Raw genomic sequence first — 18,918 nt, 5'->3', positions numbered from 1 at the left:
TCTACTCCTACCCTCCTTCTCTCCTCTATTCTTGATCATCATTCATCATTTAGTTCTCCATGCCTCTGTTTGTTGCAGTGATTCATGTATTGTCCCTCTTTCCCACTTCTCTCCTGGGGAGTGGGAGTGATTCTAGAGTATAGTTGGCTCATCCGTGCTCCTGTTCCTGACCATGTACCTCGTCTCTGGCTCGTCTTTACTACTGCTCTACACCTGGCTGTGGATCCTGCCTCTGGCTCGTCTCTGCTCTGTACCTGACCCTGTACATCATCTCTGCTCCTGCTCTGACACCTGGCTGTGGTTCCTGCCTCTGGCTCGACTCGCGCCCCTGACTGTCCCCCCAACCACGGCTGGAAGAAGCTCGTCGGCTGGACTTTAAATGTGTAGTTTTAGATTTAGATAAGCTAATTCTTCTCTATGAGTTCTGGTAAATCGCCTGTCCATCCTGGGGGAGGATCCCTCCTTCATGTGGACACCCCTAAGGTTTCTTCGTTGTTTCCGGAATCCATTTTTTTAGGAGTTTTTCCTTACCGCGAAGGGGTAAGGAAAGGGCAGAGATGCCAGTTTAGCTTAGTCTGTTTAGTTAACGTTGTGTATTATCCTTTTGAATTCTATGCATTCATGATCCTTTTTGATTGTTTACCTTAAAATTACTGGTACGAAGCCCATTGAGACAACTCATTCATCTATTCATTTATCTTCTACCGTTTATTCCCTTTCAGGGTCACGGGGCTGCCGGAGCCTATCACAGCCACTTGTGGGCAAAGACAGGGGACACCCTGGACAGATCGCCAGTCTGTCATAGGGCCACAATCACACACCCATGCACTCTCACGTTCACACGTAGGGACAATTTAGATTAACTATTTAACCTAAGCATGTTTTTGGACAGTGGGAGGAAGCCGGAGTCCCCTGAGAAAACACACGCATGCAACGGAGAACATGCAAACTCCACACAGAAAGGTCCGCCATTGATGTTCTGGTTCAGGTCCCCCAGCCGGGACTTGAACCGAGGGCCTACTTGCGCCCAACATGCCTGTTGTTGTGAATTTGGACTAAAAAAAAAATTGAATTGAATTAAATCTGGAACCTTCTGCCTCCTCCTCTCTCCACCTGGGTACTCCCTCAACCCCCTTCGTGACAGGGCTGGCCTTTTGGTGAGTTTCGTGGCCCTTATTTGGCTGGCAGACCTGGCATTTTTAATGGATCTTACTCATCTGAATATCTGAATTCACTGACAAAGATTCTCCAAGGCAACGAGCAACTGGTTCCACACCTGTATGCCAACATGCAACCTTTCTGTTCAAGACACAACTACAAAACTTTAATGCTGCACACTTTCCCTCCCTCACTGTCTGAGATCAAGTCTATTTTTTCAAAGGTTGACCCTTTTGCCAAAAAGGGGAAAATATGTGTCTGAGATTGCATTTCTTGTAACAGAACTCAACCAGAGTTCTCAAGATTTGTTCTGTCATTGAGTCATCATCAGCGTCTGTCACTCCTTGACTTCTATCAGTTTGGATAAAGCCAAGGTTCCTCTGATGAGAAGCCACGCAAAAAGAATGATGAGCCTTTTCGGCTTAACGTACATTTGGGAACAAACATTTTCTCTGAATCTGAACAAAGGCCAACATAATTCACATTATCGGTGTCAGATAAATGCATCTAGACAATAACGAAAAACACAATAAGAAACCACAACAAGAAAAAACTTTCTTGTGCACAAGGGAAAAAAGCAAGTGTGACAGAAGATTTCCACCACCTTTCTCCTCTTAAAGGACTGCTTCTCCCATGCACCTTTTATTAAGAACACAAGTAGGAGGTTATAATTTCCAAACAAAGAGACAAGCTGAAAAGTTCATTAGGGGGTGTCGTAAAATTAACCATTTGGGAGGGTTTTCAGTTCAAACCCTATTCCTTATCAGCTAAGGACAGTGTGTCATAAAACCTAGCTGGGGATGAGAAGCAGATGAACAAACACACAACGCTGTTTTCTAAAAAGGTAAAAAGTTCAATTTAAGTTAACATTTAAAATACATTTAAACAAATACATTTGAACAATGACAATAATAAAACACTTTCTTTCACAATAGGTGAATCAGAAATACACACAGTATTCATGTGGCTTTATGCAACCCAGAGTATGTGGCCCGCCCCTCTATTTAATTTGCTGAATTTACCCCCCAATGAAAAAACTTTGGACACCCCTGATTTGGTTAGCCAAAAATTGTGCAAGTCTTAAAAGATGAGATAGAGCTGTAATTTTTATCTCAACTACGAGAGAAAAAAAATCCAGAAAATCACATTGTTTAATTTTTAAATAATTATTTAGCAAATTATGGTGGGAAAAAAGTACTTGGTCAATGCCAAAAGTTCATCTCAATACTTTGTGCTACCTCGTTATAAAAGTTCAACTTCTGCTGTCTCACTGTTTTGGAGATTTTTTATAATGCAATTTTGTATGTTGTTTTGTTTTTTCAGTGCATTGTGTCCTGATTAGCTGTAGACTATTGCCGATCAATTTCCTCCAGACCATGTCTCCTGTAGAGAATGCATTCAGTTTGCCAACTTCACATAAGTCTTCGATCATAATCATTTCTTTGGTTTTATTCTATAATCGTGGACTTATTTTTCATGGATATTTGAACTTTGAGAGTTTAAACAAAAGAGAACAGCGTAAAAATGTTCATCTGTCAGAGGAAAGTGGATAAAGAATGTATGTCTGTATGGCAGAAGTTTGATTAAACGCAAGGGTCAGCAGCTTGTGCACATTAATAAATATTTTTTCAAACTACGGCTTATGCACTCAATTAGAACAGAAAACAATTGGAAAGAAACAAGAAAAAAGGAAACTTCAGACATGTTGGGTAAGCAAACAACTTCGACTCAAAAAAGGAAAACTGGAGTGGAACTACAAAGCTATCCTGACAGAAATAAATGCTCACTGGCACCCATAAACTCGGCTTGGATGTTGTTCAGAACTAGCTTGAAGCAAATGACCAGCAAATCTGCGAGATGGAATCATGCTTATCCAATGCCGCTGAGGATTTGTACAAGCAGATTCTGGCTGAATATAATGTGACTTCAAGAGTTGGATGAAGTTGGTTGTTGTTGAGTCTTTTGGTAATCCTTTTATCATTTTTTGTTGACAACCTTATAACTTTTATCCCGGAACGTAATCACACAGGCAAACAGGAACTAGCATTAAGTTTGATTTCCTGCTATTTGATTGGTTTGATAGGCAGATCCAACTTGACCTGCTTTTATTGGACGTCGTTCCGACATCACACACGGATGTAAACAAAAAGAGACAGAGAGACCGCAGCGCTGTCTTTGTCAACATAGTTTAAAATTTTGGATTTTTGGGAAAATAGCAAGTCTTTCCGAGTCAGAGGACTAAAGTCCAAGTCAAGTCATAAGTCACTACTGTCAAAGTCCAAGTCGAGCCTAGTTGTCACATTCATGACTCAAGTCTTACTTGAGTTTGAGTCATGTGAGTGACTGATGTCCACACCTCTGGTTAGTTTTATTGCCATCCAGTTAGGACCATTCAAGATTCAAGATTTGGTTTAGAAATACACAGGTGAGACGAGATGTTGTTTCTCACTAGCATGACATTACAAAGAAGCAAGCGATAAAATAACAATTAAAGAATAAAATATAGTAATAAAAGAAAATAAACATAAAATAAAATAAAAATACAATGAAGACCAGCATCCAGTGTGACTAAAGCAGGGGTCGGGAACCTATGGCTCGCGAGCCATATATGGCTCTTTTGATGGTCACATGTGGCTCGCAGACAAATCCTTAATTATACTTTTTTTTCATTAGACCAGTCCTTCTCGGGCGCGATGCGATGCCAGAGGCGCGTAGTAGTAACGGTGCTTGGAGAGAAAACTATCAGTTTACTGTTATCTATTATTTCACAGAGTTTGTACCACCCGGAAACCTGTGAATTGACGTGCCTAAAACTGCGCGCTCCCGTCTCTGAGGAAGAGCGCGCAGTTTCGGGGACGGGATGTGTGAGGAAGAAAGCCGGGGGGGACCGGCAGCAGGTGAATTGCGCAGGGATGGTAAAAACGTAAAGCCGCTGCCCGTCACTCACTGCAGCGTGTGAGTGAGTGCTTGGTTCCTTGTCCACATCTAAAGAACATTCAGACCTAAGATCCCGTTTAAAGTCTCAAGGTCTGCATGAAGCAGAAACTCACCTCGTATCAACCAGACTAGACCATCAGCAAAACTACCATGAGAAATACTCATCATTTATCAGCAACAGCATAACGATGTTATTAAAAAGAATTCACAGACTTATTGTACTTTAAAAGTGTTGAAATTACATCAAATGCACACATTCACTTGTATATTTAGTTTTAAACATATTTTCGCGGACTGAGTTTAACTTTGCTGTTGGGCCGCGTTAAAAGTTCTGGAGTTCATGGAACGCATCGATCAAGCAGAGATCTGATTGACTCTCAGTTCTGTCGCTCAGCCTGTTGTTAGGTAGTTTGGACCAATGGGGTTCAGCTATGGGCCGAATAAGGGAAATTGGGGGGGGGGGGGGCTGGAGCGGGAGGGGGGAATATAAAGTTGGGAGAAGCGCTCTCGTCTCGGCGGGAGAGATTCAGGAGTTGCTGAATTAATTGTACGGCGTTTGTTGCGGTCTGCAGTAACCAGAATAAAGAACCTTAAAAGAGGTTGAGTCTCCGTGCCTCAGTGTGACAAAAGGACACAACATTATTGTATGGCTCTTTGGAAATCACATTTAAAAATATGTGGCGTTTATGGCTCTCTTGGCCAAAAAGGTTCCCGACCCCTGGACTAAAGTGTTGTTTGTGGGGGGAGTAGAGTTGGGGGTAATCCTTTGGGTATTATTGCAGAGTGGAGTTTGTGAGAGCACGTATAAATTAGGAGGACAGTCCATTCAGCAGTCTCACAGACTGTGGGAAAAAGCTTTTTTAGCATCCTGCTGGATTGGTAGGTGATACCCCTGAACCTCCTCCCAGATGGCATGAGGGAGAACAGTCCATGAGAGGGGTGCTGGGGGTCCCTAAAGATGGAGGTTGCTCTGCGTAGGCAGCGCTGCTTGTATAGCTCCTCCAGGATCGGGAGAGGTGCACCAACGATCTTGCTCGCAGTCCGGACACTCTTGCTAAGTCGTTTGTCCTGAGCCTTGCAGCTGCCAAACCAGGATGTAAAACTCTGTGTAAGGACATTCTCGATGTTGCCCTTGTGGAAGGTGACGAGGTGAGGTGTTGGAATTCCAGCCTTTCTTGATCTCTGGAGGGGATGGAGACGCTTCTGTGCTTTCCTGATTACCAGTGTGGAGTTGGTGGAGGAGGACAAGTCGTTAGTGAGATGCACCACCTCACTAACTTGACACTGTTGAGCTTCTCCACTGCAGCACCGTTTATGGTCAGATGAGTGTGGTGATTGCCAGATGTCCTGAAGTCAATTACCATTTCTTTTGTTTTGTCCACGTTGATTGTTATTGTCGTTTATGAGACCGATCACTGTTGTGACGTCTGCAAATTTGACAATGTGGTTGGTGTTGTATCGAGCTGCACAGTCATGCATGAGCAGACTGAACAGCAGTGGGCTCAGGATGCACCCCTTTGGTGTGCCTGTGCTCACTGAGATGGGCCTCATTGTGTGTTTGCCGATCTTGACTGTCTGCAGCCTGTCTGTCAGGAAGCTGAGTGTCCAGTTGCAGATTGTTGTGTCCACACCTAGTAGCCTCTGCTTCTCCACCAGCTGCTGTGGGATGATGGTGTTAAAAGCCGAGCTGAAGTCGATGAAGAGGACTCTATGTGTTTTTCCTCTCCAGATGTGACAGTGTGAGGTGGAGAGTGGTGGAAATGGCATCTTCCATGGATCGATTTGCTTTGTATGCTAATTGTAAAAGGTCCATGGTTATTGTAAGACTGTTCTTGATGTGCTTTAGGACCAAGCGCTCCAGACATTTGGCCACAATTGGTGTGAGGGCCACGGGGCGAAAGTTGTTTGGGCAGGTTGGATTTGACTTCTTTGGGACCGGAGAAATAACAGCAGTTTTAGGGCTGGTGGGCACAAATGCCTGCCTGAATGAGGTGTTAAAGATGTCGGTGAAGACATCTTTCAACTGTTGCGCAGTCTTTCAGAACCCGTCATGGGATGTTGTCCAGGCCGGCCGCTTTGCGTGGATTGACGGTGGAGAAAGCCTTCCTCACCTGAGCGGTTGACAGCTGCAATGCTGTGTCGCTGGAAGACAGCAGAAGCATCTGTGCCTGGGTGGAGTTGTTTACTTCAAACCCGGCGTAGAATTTGTTCAGTTCTTCTGGTAGAGAGTGGTTGTTCTGGCATATTGTCGAGAGGGGGGGGGGCTTATAGTCTGTGATGTTCCGAAACCCCTGCCACAGTTGACGTGAATCTTTCTCGCACGCGAAGTGACTGTTGAGTTTTTGTGCGAACAGCCTCTTCTGATCCGATGTGACAGGTTTTTCCTTGCCAGACTATATGCTGCTGCATCTCCAGATTTAAATGCCTTGTCCCCGGCTCTCAACAGGGAAAATACTTCTCCTGTAAGCCAAGGTTTACAGTTTTTTTTTCTTTCTGACTGTCTTGACCACTGTCACATCCTCTACACATTTCTTAATGTAGACCTGATGCAGGTCAGTGATATTGTTGTAGGTGGCTGCTTCCCTGAAAATGTCCCAGTGAGTGGTCTCATAGCAGTCCTGCAGTGCTAAACTTGCTTCTTGTGGCCAGATTCTGATTTCTCTGATCTCTGGCTTTTCCTGCTGGTAGAATGTAGGCAGAACCGATGTAAGACTTGCCTGACTGAAGTCGCCAGCCGCTATGTAGAAGGTGTCGGGATAATCCTTTTGAAGTTTGCTGATGTTGTTATGCAGCTCTGCCATGGCTTTCTTAGTGTTAGCGCTTGGTGGTACATAAACAGCTGTTATGATCACATCTGTTAGCTCCCGTGCCATGTTGAAGGGTCGGCATTTTACAGACAGGGACTCCAGATGTGGCGAACAATGGGTCGAAACCACCACAGCGTCTTGGCACCATACATTGTTAAATGACTAGCCCGCATGTTCTTAACATCATAAGATAAATGTGGTAAAGCACACTAGGGCTGGGAATCACTGGGTACCTCACGATACGATACGATTTGCGATACATTGCTCACGATAATGATACTATCACGATATGGCAATATTGTAATAACCTATATATCTCGTCTCTAACAACTCACGATCTGTCAAACTTTAAGAAAGAAGAACTTGAAAAACTGTTTTTTGGAAAATATTTCCCCATTTTTATTTTTTAAACACCATGATACTAAACAACTTGTGTCCTATTTGGTGTAAGGAATAACAGACTTTTGTGTAACATTTCTGAAATCAGTAATACTCTGTCTTTGACAATGACAATTTTCATTTGGAAATATCTTTAAAATTTGATTTAAACAATAATGAACATGAACAGCAGCCATTATTTAGTACAAAATTGCTGTAAACAGGATACAAAATGAATAAGTCAAGTAGCATTGGTGTTAACTTTTGAAAAACAAACCCATAGCCACTGCTTATTTAAAAAAAATAGCTGTAAATCAGATATTACTTCTGTGAACAAATTATAGTGTCTTTGTTACAAATAAATGACACCATTTAGTGCAAATGTGGCGTAAACAAAAATATAATTCTCCCAGAAAAAAAAAAAAGTAGCTAGAAACTTTCCTTTAAGTTATTTAAGACATAAACTGCTTTCAAAATAAATGACCAGGGATAAAACACATGAAGAACTTAAAGTGCATCTAAAAGTTAACATCTTTGTGAACAACACGTTTGGGGAAACGCTGCATGTGATGTATGTTCATATGTTCATGTTTTTCTAGAGAACCACAGGCTTTTTAGCGTCAAGCCACCGCTCGTCTACCGCTGCTTAGAGGAGAAGTGGGGTCTAAGGGCAGGGATGTAAGTGTGTGAATGTGTGTGTGCATGGGTGAATGGGTCTGTGACTGTAAAGCACTTTGTCCTTGTAGGAGGAAAGGCGCTATATAAGTATACGCCATTTACCATTTACCATGCCTCTCTTTCTTCCATTTCCATCCCAACCCTAGCTCTGGTCTGGCCGTACAGTGCAGGGATCCTTTTTTCAGTATTTACGAGAGGAAATGTCAAAGCACGGCTCTACTGCATTAATAAAAACTGAAATCCCTCGTTCTCCACCTCGCTGCAGGGACGGAGACCGTTTTCCGTTTGTTAAATTGCCGCTGCCCTGTCTTGCAGAAGATGGTGGTAGCTTCGTCTGGAAAAAGGTATCCATGCCGGGCTGTGTCGGCAACTCCGGGTGATGCAGCTTCAAAGCTGCCAGCGCATCTTTTAAGTTGCTGCTCTCGCTTCTCATTGTTTTCCCCTCCCCCATTTTTGTTTGAATGTGTATTCTTCTTCGTCCGCCCGCAACAGCCAATCTCGCAACGAGCACCCCCTATCGCCCCTCCGAAGAATTGTCTTACCAAAGATGTTTAATATACCATTTTACAGGGTCTTTAAACGTAAATAAAAGGTCGATACTTGACGAAGACATCTCGAGAATCAATCGCGGGACTAAATATTGCGATATATCACCATGTCGATATTTTGGCACACACAATAAGTGAGACAGAACTGATGATATGAACTTATGATGATAGAACACATGCAAACACCCACACACACAGGTTAGTGAGTTTATGATGAACTGGTTATAAGAATTAGCAGAACAGTAAATAATTCATCTCTTAACCCAGAAAATGTAGAAAAGGTACATGATAATAACAAAAGTATGAAGTAAATATTTTAACAGTCACAGAAAGAAAAAAAAACATCTTGCAGCAAAAGTGGTGACCTGTAGGTACAGGGTGGATCACAAGGAGTGGTGAAAAAATGACCAAACAATGACTAGACACTCCTTAAGGAAAAAGACGATATGATGTAAAGCATTCATGTCCATCATCAGGAGGTGGCAGAAAGTAGAGCAGCTGACCTGACAAAAAAAAAGGGAAACCTTCCCATACCTATTCCAACCTGTCTGCACACGTCTCCACCTTTTTTCTCCACACACTGCATATGTATGTTATATGTAATTTACAAAATGACATATTAAAAATGTAAACTGCAACCTCGCTGTGCATTTAATGTCCTTTATCCAAAATTTCAGCTCATGCAGCTTAACCTTGCAGCCCTGCAGTCTTTTCTAAATCACAGATAGCCTCTAAAATGTAGGTAGCATTTAAACTGTACTTCATTGAAAACTGGTTAAAACCAAATGATTTACATTTTCAGTGTGGTTGTCCCTATTAACACAGGCATGTCGCTGATGGCAGATTATCTTTAAAACAGAATGGTTGTGCTTATCTGCTTGCTTATCTGCTTTCAGGCAGGCAGGATGTTATTTCTTTAGTCCTCTATGTAAACTTTACACCAGGCAGAGTACACCCAGGAAGGGTGGCCAGTCAGTCGCAGAGGCTTAACATTATTTCTTAAGCCTCTAAAACCTGAGACGTCACAGGATACATCTAAATAACATACCTCTTTAACCAACCGTTGCTTTTAAACCATTTAAATAATCAACAGGAATCAGCAAATTCTGAGAAAATACCCTTTGCATATCGGCTTTGCATCACTATGCAACACTTTCCTGAATTAAAGTGACACGAAGCCGCTTTTCTCTGCCATAGCAGTGCACTTCACTAAGTGTTGCGTTTCAGCGCAAGGTTACTTTTCTCAGTTTCAGAATCCGCTGGAACAACATTAAACAATTGAAGAGTTACAGTAAAGCTCAGATATTAAAGAGTTAATATCTCAAATGTTGGGCTACTTAGTGATGGTTAGCACTTTCACCTCACTGCAAAAAGGCCTCTCCAGCTGTTTTTGTTGTGGAACTTACAGTGTTAACTGCTCATCCAACATGCTGCCAGTTGGGTCGCAATATTTACAGTATGTCAAAGAGTGTGTGGTATTTAGGCGCCGCTGGCGACAGCTCTGGTGTTGAAGGGCAAAGGAAGAAAAAATGAACTGAAAATGCACAAACTGCCAACATTTTTGACGTATTTGCAATGCATTTAGTGTTATCTTCTCTGCAGTATTTTTTTTATTCAAAATGTTTTCACAACAAAGAAATACTGTCATGGCACAATTAGGTAGTCTAATTACGACAACGTGCTTCTTTCATGAGGATTAAAATTTAGAAACAGAAATCTTCCAACACTGTTTTATACGCCAAGAGTTGATGTCTAAAAACAACTAGATGTCAAGCAGTCAAAATAAGGTGCGAAAATAGTTCCTCCTCAGCAAGTACAAAATAAACATTACATGAGTAAATAATGCATAACAAATGTGATTCATATATAAAGTTTTTTTTGCAGCTAAACAGATATTAAAAAGGCAAACATTACCTGAGGTGGAGAGGAACTTCCAGCTGATGGAAGGCTCTGGTTTGCCACTGGCTTGGCACATAAGAGTTACATTTGAACCTTCATTAACCACGATATCTCCTGACAGGTTGATGATCTTTGGTGGTACTGAATAAAAAAAGATAGAAAAAAATGTAATTTAAAGAAAATCAATCACAGGAGTATCTCATCTAAAATGGTTCAGTTAATTTAAAGACAACAGTCAAATTGAAAACAGATGTTTTTCATGTAACACAAATGGCTTAATGTTGTTAAAAGTTCTCAGTTGCCCATGTGTTTATCTGAAAGTCCAAGTCAACTGGGCATGACTGACGTTAAACATTTCATTCCTCATCCGAGGTGATTTACTTTTGTATAAGATGAACCCTGGGAAAAAGCTTGTTAGATAAAATAAAATCAATCTGACTGATTGAAGTAAAAAAATAAAATAAAAAAAACATAAACTTAGATAGGAGTTTCCATAAATAAGAAATACACAGAGTATGGATCCATTACTTGTTTTTATTATTTATTGGGGCGGCTGTGGTGCAGTGGAAGGGCGGTAGACCTCTGGTCGGAATATTGTGGGTTTTATTCCCGCCATGTGTCAAAGTGTCCTTTCGCAAGACACTGAACCCCACCTTGCCTCTGGTGGAAGGTTGGCGCCAGTGTTCGGCAGCGGTGCCGCCACCACTGTGTGAATAGGTCTGTGACTCAAAGCGCTTTGGGCCTTCAAAGAAGGTGGAAAAGCACTATATAAGTATACACCATTTACCATTTTATTGCTCTTTTTTCTGTCTGCGTTTACCGTGAGGTTTGTATAAGGGCCCAGGTTGTTCTGTAATAATCTTTTAAACTCTTCTGGATTGTTGAGTCTAATGTCTAGCATGGGTTTCGACTTTACACTGCAGATTCTTTTTATGTTATAACATACTATGGTCTCCAAACCAAGAACTTCTCCTTTTGGAAAAGTTACCAAGCCCTGTTGGAAAATCAAACCACCTTGTCTAACTGGTGAGCAGAAAAGGATAGCCTGCTGCTTCATCAGCGTGGTGATCAAAAATCCCACACCGTCAAAGCTCTAGTTTATATCTTGTGGGACACAAAAAAATGCGACTTCTCCAGTACCGATAGCAGAACCATTGAGGTCAGATCTTACGAATCGTTCAATACCGGGGCTCAGTACCCATCCCTAGGACAGGGGCACGGTGAGGAACAATCACTGAAGCAGTCGCTTTGCATATAGCCAAAGACATGGTACCCAAATACAGTGGTGGACAAAATTGTTGGTACCCCTCAGTTAAAGAAAGAAAGTCCACAATGCTCTCTGAAATTACTTGAAACATTCAAAAGTAACAATAAATTAAAATTTATGAAAACTAAATAATCAAAATCAGCAATACTTTTGAGTTTTTGATTAACAGAATTAAAAAAAAAACTAATGAAATAGGGCTGGACAAAAATGATGGTACCTCCATAAAAGACTGAGAACTAATTGTCCAGGGGGTCATGATGAACTCAGGTATGTCCTTTAATTGACATCACAGCTGTTTTCAAACCCATAATCAGTCAGTCTGCCTATTTAAAGGGAGACAAATAGTCACATTGCTGTTTGGTGAAAAGGTATGGACCACCCTGAACATGGACAACAGAAAGTGAAGGAGAGAATTGTCCCAGGACATTAGAAACACAATTATAGACAAACATGGTAAAGCTAAAGGCTATAAAACCATCTCTAAGCAGGTTGGAGTTCCTGTGACCACAGTGGCACATATTATTCAGAAGTTTAAGACCCACGGGACAGTAGCCAACCTTCCTGGACGATGGAAGAGGAAAATTGATGACAAACTGATGAGACGGATAGTTGGAACTGTATCCAAAGAGCCCAGAACAACCTCCAAAGACATTAAAGGTGAACTCCTAGATCAAGGTACATCAGTGTCAGATCGCACCATTCCTCGTTGTTTGAGCCAGAGTGGACTTCATGGGAGACGACCAAGGAGGACACCACTGTTGAAAGGAAATCAGAAAAAAGCCAGACTGGAATTTGCAAAAATGCATGTTGACAAGCCACAAAGCTTCTGGGAAAATGTCCTTTGGACGGATGAGACAAAACTGGAGCTTTTTGGTAAGGCACATCAGCTCTATGTTGGTAGAATCAAAAATGAAGCATCCAACCAAAAGAACACTGTCCCTACTGTGACACATGGAGGGGGCTCAGTTCTGTTTTGGGGCTGCTTTGCTGCATCTGGCACAGGGTGTCTTGAAGTTGTGCAAGTTAAGATGAAATCTCCAGATTATCAAGGCATTCTGGGTAGAAATGTGCTGCCTAGTGTCAGAAAGTTTGGTCTCAGTCGCAGGTCATGGGTCTTCCAACAGGACAAAGATCCAAAACACACAGCCAAGAACCCCCAAGAATGGCTCTGAGAAAACCGTTGGACTATTCTGAAGTGGCCTTCTATGAGCCCAGATCTGAATCCCATTGAACATCAGTGGAATGAGCTGAGACATGGCATTTGGAGAAGACACCCGTCAAACCTGAGACAACTGGAGCAGTTTGCTCATGAGGAGTGGGCCAAAATACCTGTGGACAGGTGGAGAAGGCTCATTGACAAATACAGAAACCGTTTTAATGCAGTGATTGCCTCAAAAGGTTGTGCAACAAAATATTAAGTTATGGCTACCATCATTTTTGTCCAGCACTATTTCATTAGTTTGTGTTTTTCAAATAATTCTGTTAATCAAAAACTCAAAAGTAATGGCTGAATTTGATTATTTAATTTTCAATACATTTTAATTTATTGTTACTTTTGAAAGTTTCAGGTCATTTCAGTGAGCAAGGTCGACTTTCTTTCTTTAACTGATGGGTATCAACAATTTTGTCCATCACTGTATACCGTGGAGAAGACTGGGTTTATTAATTGAATTAAAAACTTAGACCCCAGATATGAGCTGTATTGTTAATCCTCTAGAAAATGGTGCTACTCTCAAGGTGAAGGGGGTAGAAGAAAAATAAAATAAAAAGAGGGGGGAAAAGTGAGGGGATACAAGTGCCGAGTTGCTAATTTGAATACGTTACGATTTTAAGCAGTGAAACACAACAGACCTAACTCTAGGTCTGAATAAACCCCTTTGTAATTTAGGCTAAACTTTATTCATTTTAATTATATTTGTAACATTTTTGTGTCAGACTGGGCGGAAAAGAAAAGGAGGGAAGAAGAGAGGGATGTTAGACGGGGGGAGTGGGTAGTAAAACACTGGAGCAGCATAGAGCAACAAGTTGCTGGATTTATAGTCATTGCGGTTAGGTTCAGATGTAAAACAAATCTTGAAGGGGCGAGGCCTGCCCACACACAATCAAATGCTACCAACATACCTGCTGGCTCCAAAAACGACCACAAACAAACATGTCATTATGTACACATTACAACTAATGTTCACACATGCATACATATGCATTCAGACTAACAAGTGTGAAAGATTTCATTTTGTCACGCAAACAATTTTTTCTTCTAAGGTGGAAGATGGAATGTAAAAAGGAGTGAGAGTTTTTAGTCCTCCCCACACTAAGGCCCCTGCCATAGCAGCAGCTGCAGCCAGGACCCCCCAACACCCGCATGGTAGCAGATAGAGAACAACCGCCCGTGTTGCAACCGCAATTGCCAACCAGGCCAGGGCCAGCAGGACCCCCACAGGGGCCCCCAATGCCAAAGAGCAGGGAGGCACAGGGAGACAGTGCAAGCCCAAGCCCAACCAGAAGAGCAGCCCCCTCCACCGCGCCAGGAGGGCCCAATGTGGGACCCGCCCCCGGAGACAACCCCCATAAGAGCAGCCCACCACCACCCTGGAGTTCTGAGAATCCCCCTACACCCCAGCCCCAGGCACGGGCCAGAGCTCCCCAACGGGAGACCCGCCCCATGCTCCAGGCAGCCACTCACCCAGCCCACGGTTGGTCCAGGAGAGAGCAAGGCAGGGGCTGGCGACCCCTGCCAGGAGGAAGACGCCCAAAAGAGGTGGGGTCCACAAGGAGTATTAGACATCACTGCCACAAGCACCTGATGTCCTTTCAGGACTCTGCCCGCCAATTTTGACTACACCCTTTAGTACACACAGCCTTTACCCCTCAAAAATAAACACTCCAAAACACCCACATATGCATTCACACAAACACACGCTCACAAACACATATACATTATAAAAGGAAGGTGGGACTTCTGATCATCAGTCCCCTACCCTATCCCTGGCAGGGGGTGCCAGGCCCCTGGCAACAGCAGCCGTGTCCCTTGGATGCTGGCTTCCTGGGCCCAGTGGCCCTCTCTTCAAGCAGGATGAGGGATCCCTGTGCTCTCTGGCAAGGCCAGGAGCCGGGGATCACATCACATCTAAGCCTAGGGCTGTCCGTCTCCTTGTGGTGTGGGTTTTGGTCCTTGCCTTCTTGCGCCCAGCCTTCTCCAAACTGTGGGTGAGCCTGGTCGGGCCATGTTTACAACACTCCTTGTGGACCCCACTACTCTTGGGTGCCCTCCTCCTGGGCAGGGGTGGCTGTGATGTAATCATTAAGGGTGCGGTATTCGATAAACTGTCTCAGACCCCCATCTTTCTTTTTGACAAAGAAGAAATCGGCTGAGGCTTGGGATGTAGATAGACTCATGAAGCCCTTTGCTAAATCCTCTGGGATGTAGGCCTGCATGGCCTCCGACTAAGGTTGAGAAAGCTGGATGGGCGTAGCTCTGGTCAGAAGGTCGATGGCAGAGTCGTAGGACCGGTGTGGAGGAAGCTGTGTGGCATACTGCTTGTTGAAGGCCTCTCGCAGGTCCTCATGTTGACCCGCCAATCCCTCCACCTCTGTTGCGCCGATCTCTTTTATAGTTGGATTGCGCCTCTCTAGCCAAGGGAGACCGATGATGACGGGACAATGAGGGGACTAGACGGCAAAGAAGGGAGTGATAGTGATCAGATGAGATGCGATGTCTTGAGTCAGGAACCGGATCTGGTCCGACCCCTCAGAACTTCTGTTTAGGGAGGTGACTGCCACCCGGGAGTTGCAGGTGAGGAAAGGAACATCGTGAGAATGAGCAAAAGCTACGTCAATTAAATTCCCAGATGTCCCACAGTGAATCATAGCCTGTGTTTCAACTACATGTTTATCAAAGTGTAGGGAAATCGGCAGATTAAAGGTTAGCATGGGTTCTTTAGCAGTTCCGCACAGCGTCATCGGTGGCAATTGGGACAGGTGTTGCGAACGTGGCCAGGCTGGCCTCAGAAGAGGCAGAGATTGTGCCGGAAACGCCTCACTCTCTTCCCTGGAGAGCTGGGTGGAGCCAAGTTGCATGGGCTCATGATTGGAGCCAGCCTGGGAGAAACGGTGAGACAGGCATGATGTTCACTGAGGCTGGGTTGCACGGCCGCCAGGTTCTCAGCAGGTTATCCAGTTTGATGGAGAAGGCTTTGAGTTGAGCAGCATGCCAGTATCCGCTGCAACTCTGCGGTGGGTCCCTCACGGAAAGCCGTCATCAGCGAGCTCCTTGTCCAATCTGTGCGGGCCATCAAAGTATGGAATCGTAGCAAGTAGGCGGCTGCGGTATGTTATCCCTGCTTGATCCCATATAACAGTTCACCGGGGTCTTAGCCATTTGCTGGATTGTTAAACTCCTCCAGATGCTGCTGTGTGAGTGGAAGGGTAATGCACCTCCAGTCCAAAGCACAGCTATCCACTCTCGTGCTTCTCCGGTCACAAGGGAGCACACAGTCTTTGTGTGGGGGCCCCTGGGCTAAGGAGACCTGGGCCCAATGTTGGGGGGGGGGGGCTGGGGGACGGCTGTTTCACCACCGGGGGACAGTCTACCAGCTGTCCCAACCCATAGTCTTCCTCATATAATCACCCATATTAGGGTGATGGGCGGGGGGTGTTCAGCCTGCGATGCAACTTGAGGGGAGGAGTTACTTGGCAGTGGTCCCCCTCCTGTGGTTGCCGTATTGAAACAGGCCCCCCACCTCTCGGTTTTAATTACACCTTGGACATGTAGGACCCTTGGAAAGGGGGTGCTTGGACATCTTTGTCAGCAAGCAGCAGATGTCCTCTCAGTGCCCCACCGGCCAATTTTAACTGCACCCCTTAGAACACGTCCCTGCCCTATTGCGCCAACCTTCTCCAAAATTCAAACTGTGGTCGGGCCATGTTTGCAACACCCCTTGTGGAACCCCACCTCTCTTGGGCGTCTTCCTCCTGGGCAGGGGTGGCTAGCCCCTGTCTTGCTCTGTCCTGGACCAACCGTGGGCTGGGTGGGTAGCTGCCTGGAGTGTGGGGCGGGTCTCTTTTGAGGGGCGCTGGCCCGTGCCTGGGGTCAGGGTGGGGTTTTTTCTTCGAACTCTTTGGTGGAGGTGGGCTGCTCATCTGGGGCAGGGGGTGCTCTCCTGGGGCAAGGCCCCACGTTCGGCCCTCCCGGCGTGGCGGAGGGCTGCTCTTCTGTTTTGGCACTGTCTCCCTGTGCCTTCCTGCTCTATGGTTTTGGGGGGCTCTGTGGCGGTCCTGGTGGCCCTGGCCTGGGTGGCGGATGTGATTGACCGGCGAGCGGTTGTTTACCTATGTGCTACAGTGTGGGTGTTGAGGGGGGTACTGGCCCTTTAACATCCCTCTCTCTTCTTCACTCCTTTTCTTTTCCGTCTGGTCCAGCAACAAAAAAACTGTTACATATACAAGTAAGATACATAAAGTTTAGCCTAAATCACAAAAAGGGGTTTATTCAAAGATACACCTACTGTGTCAAATGATTCATAACTCCGTGTAAAAGTCGAATATGTCCAACACGAGGGGCTTTCAGCTCTCATCTGTTTGCTCAGTTGTTGGACAGGAAAAGTGATTTAAAAAAATAAAAAAAGAGCTTTAACTTTAGGGATACTTTAGCATTCTCTGATGAAGTCGGCGCTGCTGAGAGGCGGTTCCCTGTTGCAGGGTGTCCGGTTCTTATGATCAGCTGTTTGCTCTGAGCATGCCTATTGAGCAACTGGGATTTAGACACAACACACCAGGAGATTTTTTGAATAGAGGGTGGGGACGCCGGGCCGGAGCCTGGTTCAAAGCAAAGAAGTGAAAACATAAGCCCGTTGTTCCTGCGATCATCACGGGGAATGTACGCTCTCTGGCTAATAAGATGGATGAGCTGGCATCGACAATCAACACCCAGAGGGAATACCGTGAGAGCAGTTTGCTGTGTTTCACTGAGACGTGGCTTCATCCACATTCTTCAGACCAAAGTGTTACTTTACCCGGCTTTGTGACCGTGCAGGCGGACAGAGAAAGGAGGGGGAATAATACAGTCCGTGAATGAGCGATGATGCAATCCAACACATATTTATGTCAAGGAATTTCAAACTCTTGGCAGTCGGACTGCAGCCTTGTTTTCTACCTCAGGAGTTTACATCCGCCATTGTGGTTACTGTTTACATTCTCCCATCAGTAGACGCCGCTACTGACGTCATCAGCAACACTATTTCCCGGCTAAAGGAAAATCAACCAATTGTATTTATAGTAATCACTGGGGACTTTAACCATGTTAACTTGCACGGGACTCTTTCTGAATTTACACAGTAAGTGGACTGCCCCACCCATGAAAACAACACCCTTGATCTGCTGTATGCTAATGCACAGGGACCATACAGCCCCAGAGCCCTTCCCCCTCTTGGGAGGTCAGACCATAATCTTGTTCTGCTCTCTCCTAAGTACATTCCTATGATCAGGACAATGGCCAGGAAGGTGAAGAAGTGGACTTGAGAGGCTGAGGAGACCCTGTAGGACTGCTTTGATTGCACAGACTGCGATGTTCTCTGTCTGTGCCATGGTGAGGACATCAACAGCATGACTGTATCACTGAATACATTCAATTACCGTAATTACCGGATTATAACCCGATACTTTTTTCACACGCTTTCAACCCTGCGGGTTATTCAATGACGCAGCTAATTTATGCATTTTTTTCTTTTTTTAAGCATTTTTATAATGGCCGCTAGGGGCGCTGAAGCAGATTGGGTAAGAGTGAGATAGAGGGAATATGGTATATATAAATAAGCCAATCCGCCCCTGCGGAGGAAAACCTCCATGGTTTCAGTGCACAGGAGGCACGTGCCGCGCAGAGGCGCGTGCCTATAGGTTACTGCTGCTCTGAGTGACTTTTTTTTTTCTCTCAGTGACTTTTACCGGTATGTTTTTTTTTAACCAGCCCTGTTTGTGCTGTTACTACCATATTGCTGCTGTGTTACAGCCGCGTCACAGGCACTGGTGGGAATAGAACTGTTACGGTGTGGGTTTTGATCACCGCTGTGATGAAGCAGTAGGAGTTGCGGTTTACCCACCCCCCAAACACAAAATCCCCCGGCTGCTGCTTCGCAAATGAATACCGGTACAAGTAATAATTGCAGTATTCTTTATTAACAAATAACAATCTAACTAATGAATTAACTGAATAGGTGTTGTTGAATGACTATGTGTATGTGTGTCAGCAAGC

General features: G+C 44.5%; 1 protein-coding gene across 2 annotated transcripts in view; it reads right to left on the bottom strand.

The window, feature by feature from the left end:
- LOC101164539 (opioid-binding protein/cell adhesion molecule-like) overlaps positions 1 to 18,918 on the bottom strand; it is a 134,165-nt gene that overhangs the window by 24,977 nt on the left and 90,270 nt on the right. For both annotated transcript variants that reach the window (XM_011473260.3, XM_011473259.3), the window contains one exon: positions 10,421 to 10,546. In XM_011473260.3, the coding sequence (XP_011471562.1) occupies positions 10,421 to 10,546 (126 nt within the window). The remainder of the gene's footprint in view (positions 1 to 10,420; positions 10,547 to 18,918) is intronic.

Source organism: Oryzias latipes, chromosome 14, assembly GCF_002234675.1.
Source record: "Oryzias latipes chromosome 14, ASM223467v1".
NCBI lineage: Eukaryota > Metazoa > Chordata > Actinopteri > Beloniformes > Adrianichthyidae > Oryzias > Oryzias latipes.
The sequence above is the reverse complement of the archived record's forward strand: the minus strand, read 5'-3'. Positions and strand labels throughout refer to the sequence as shown.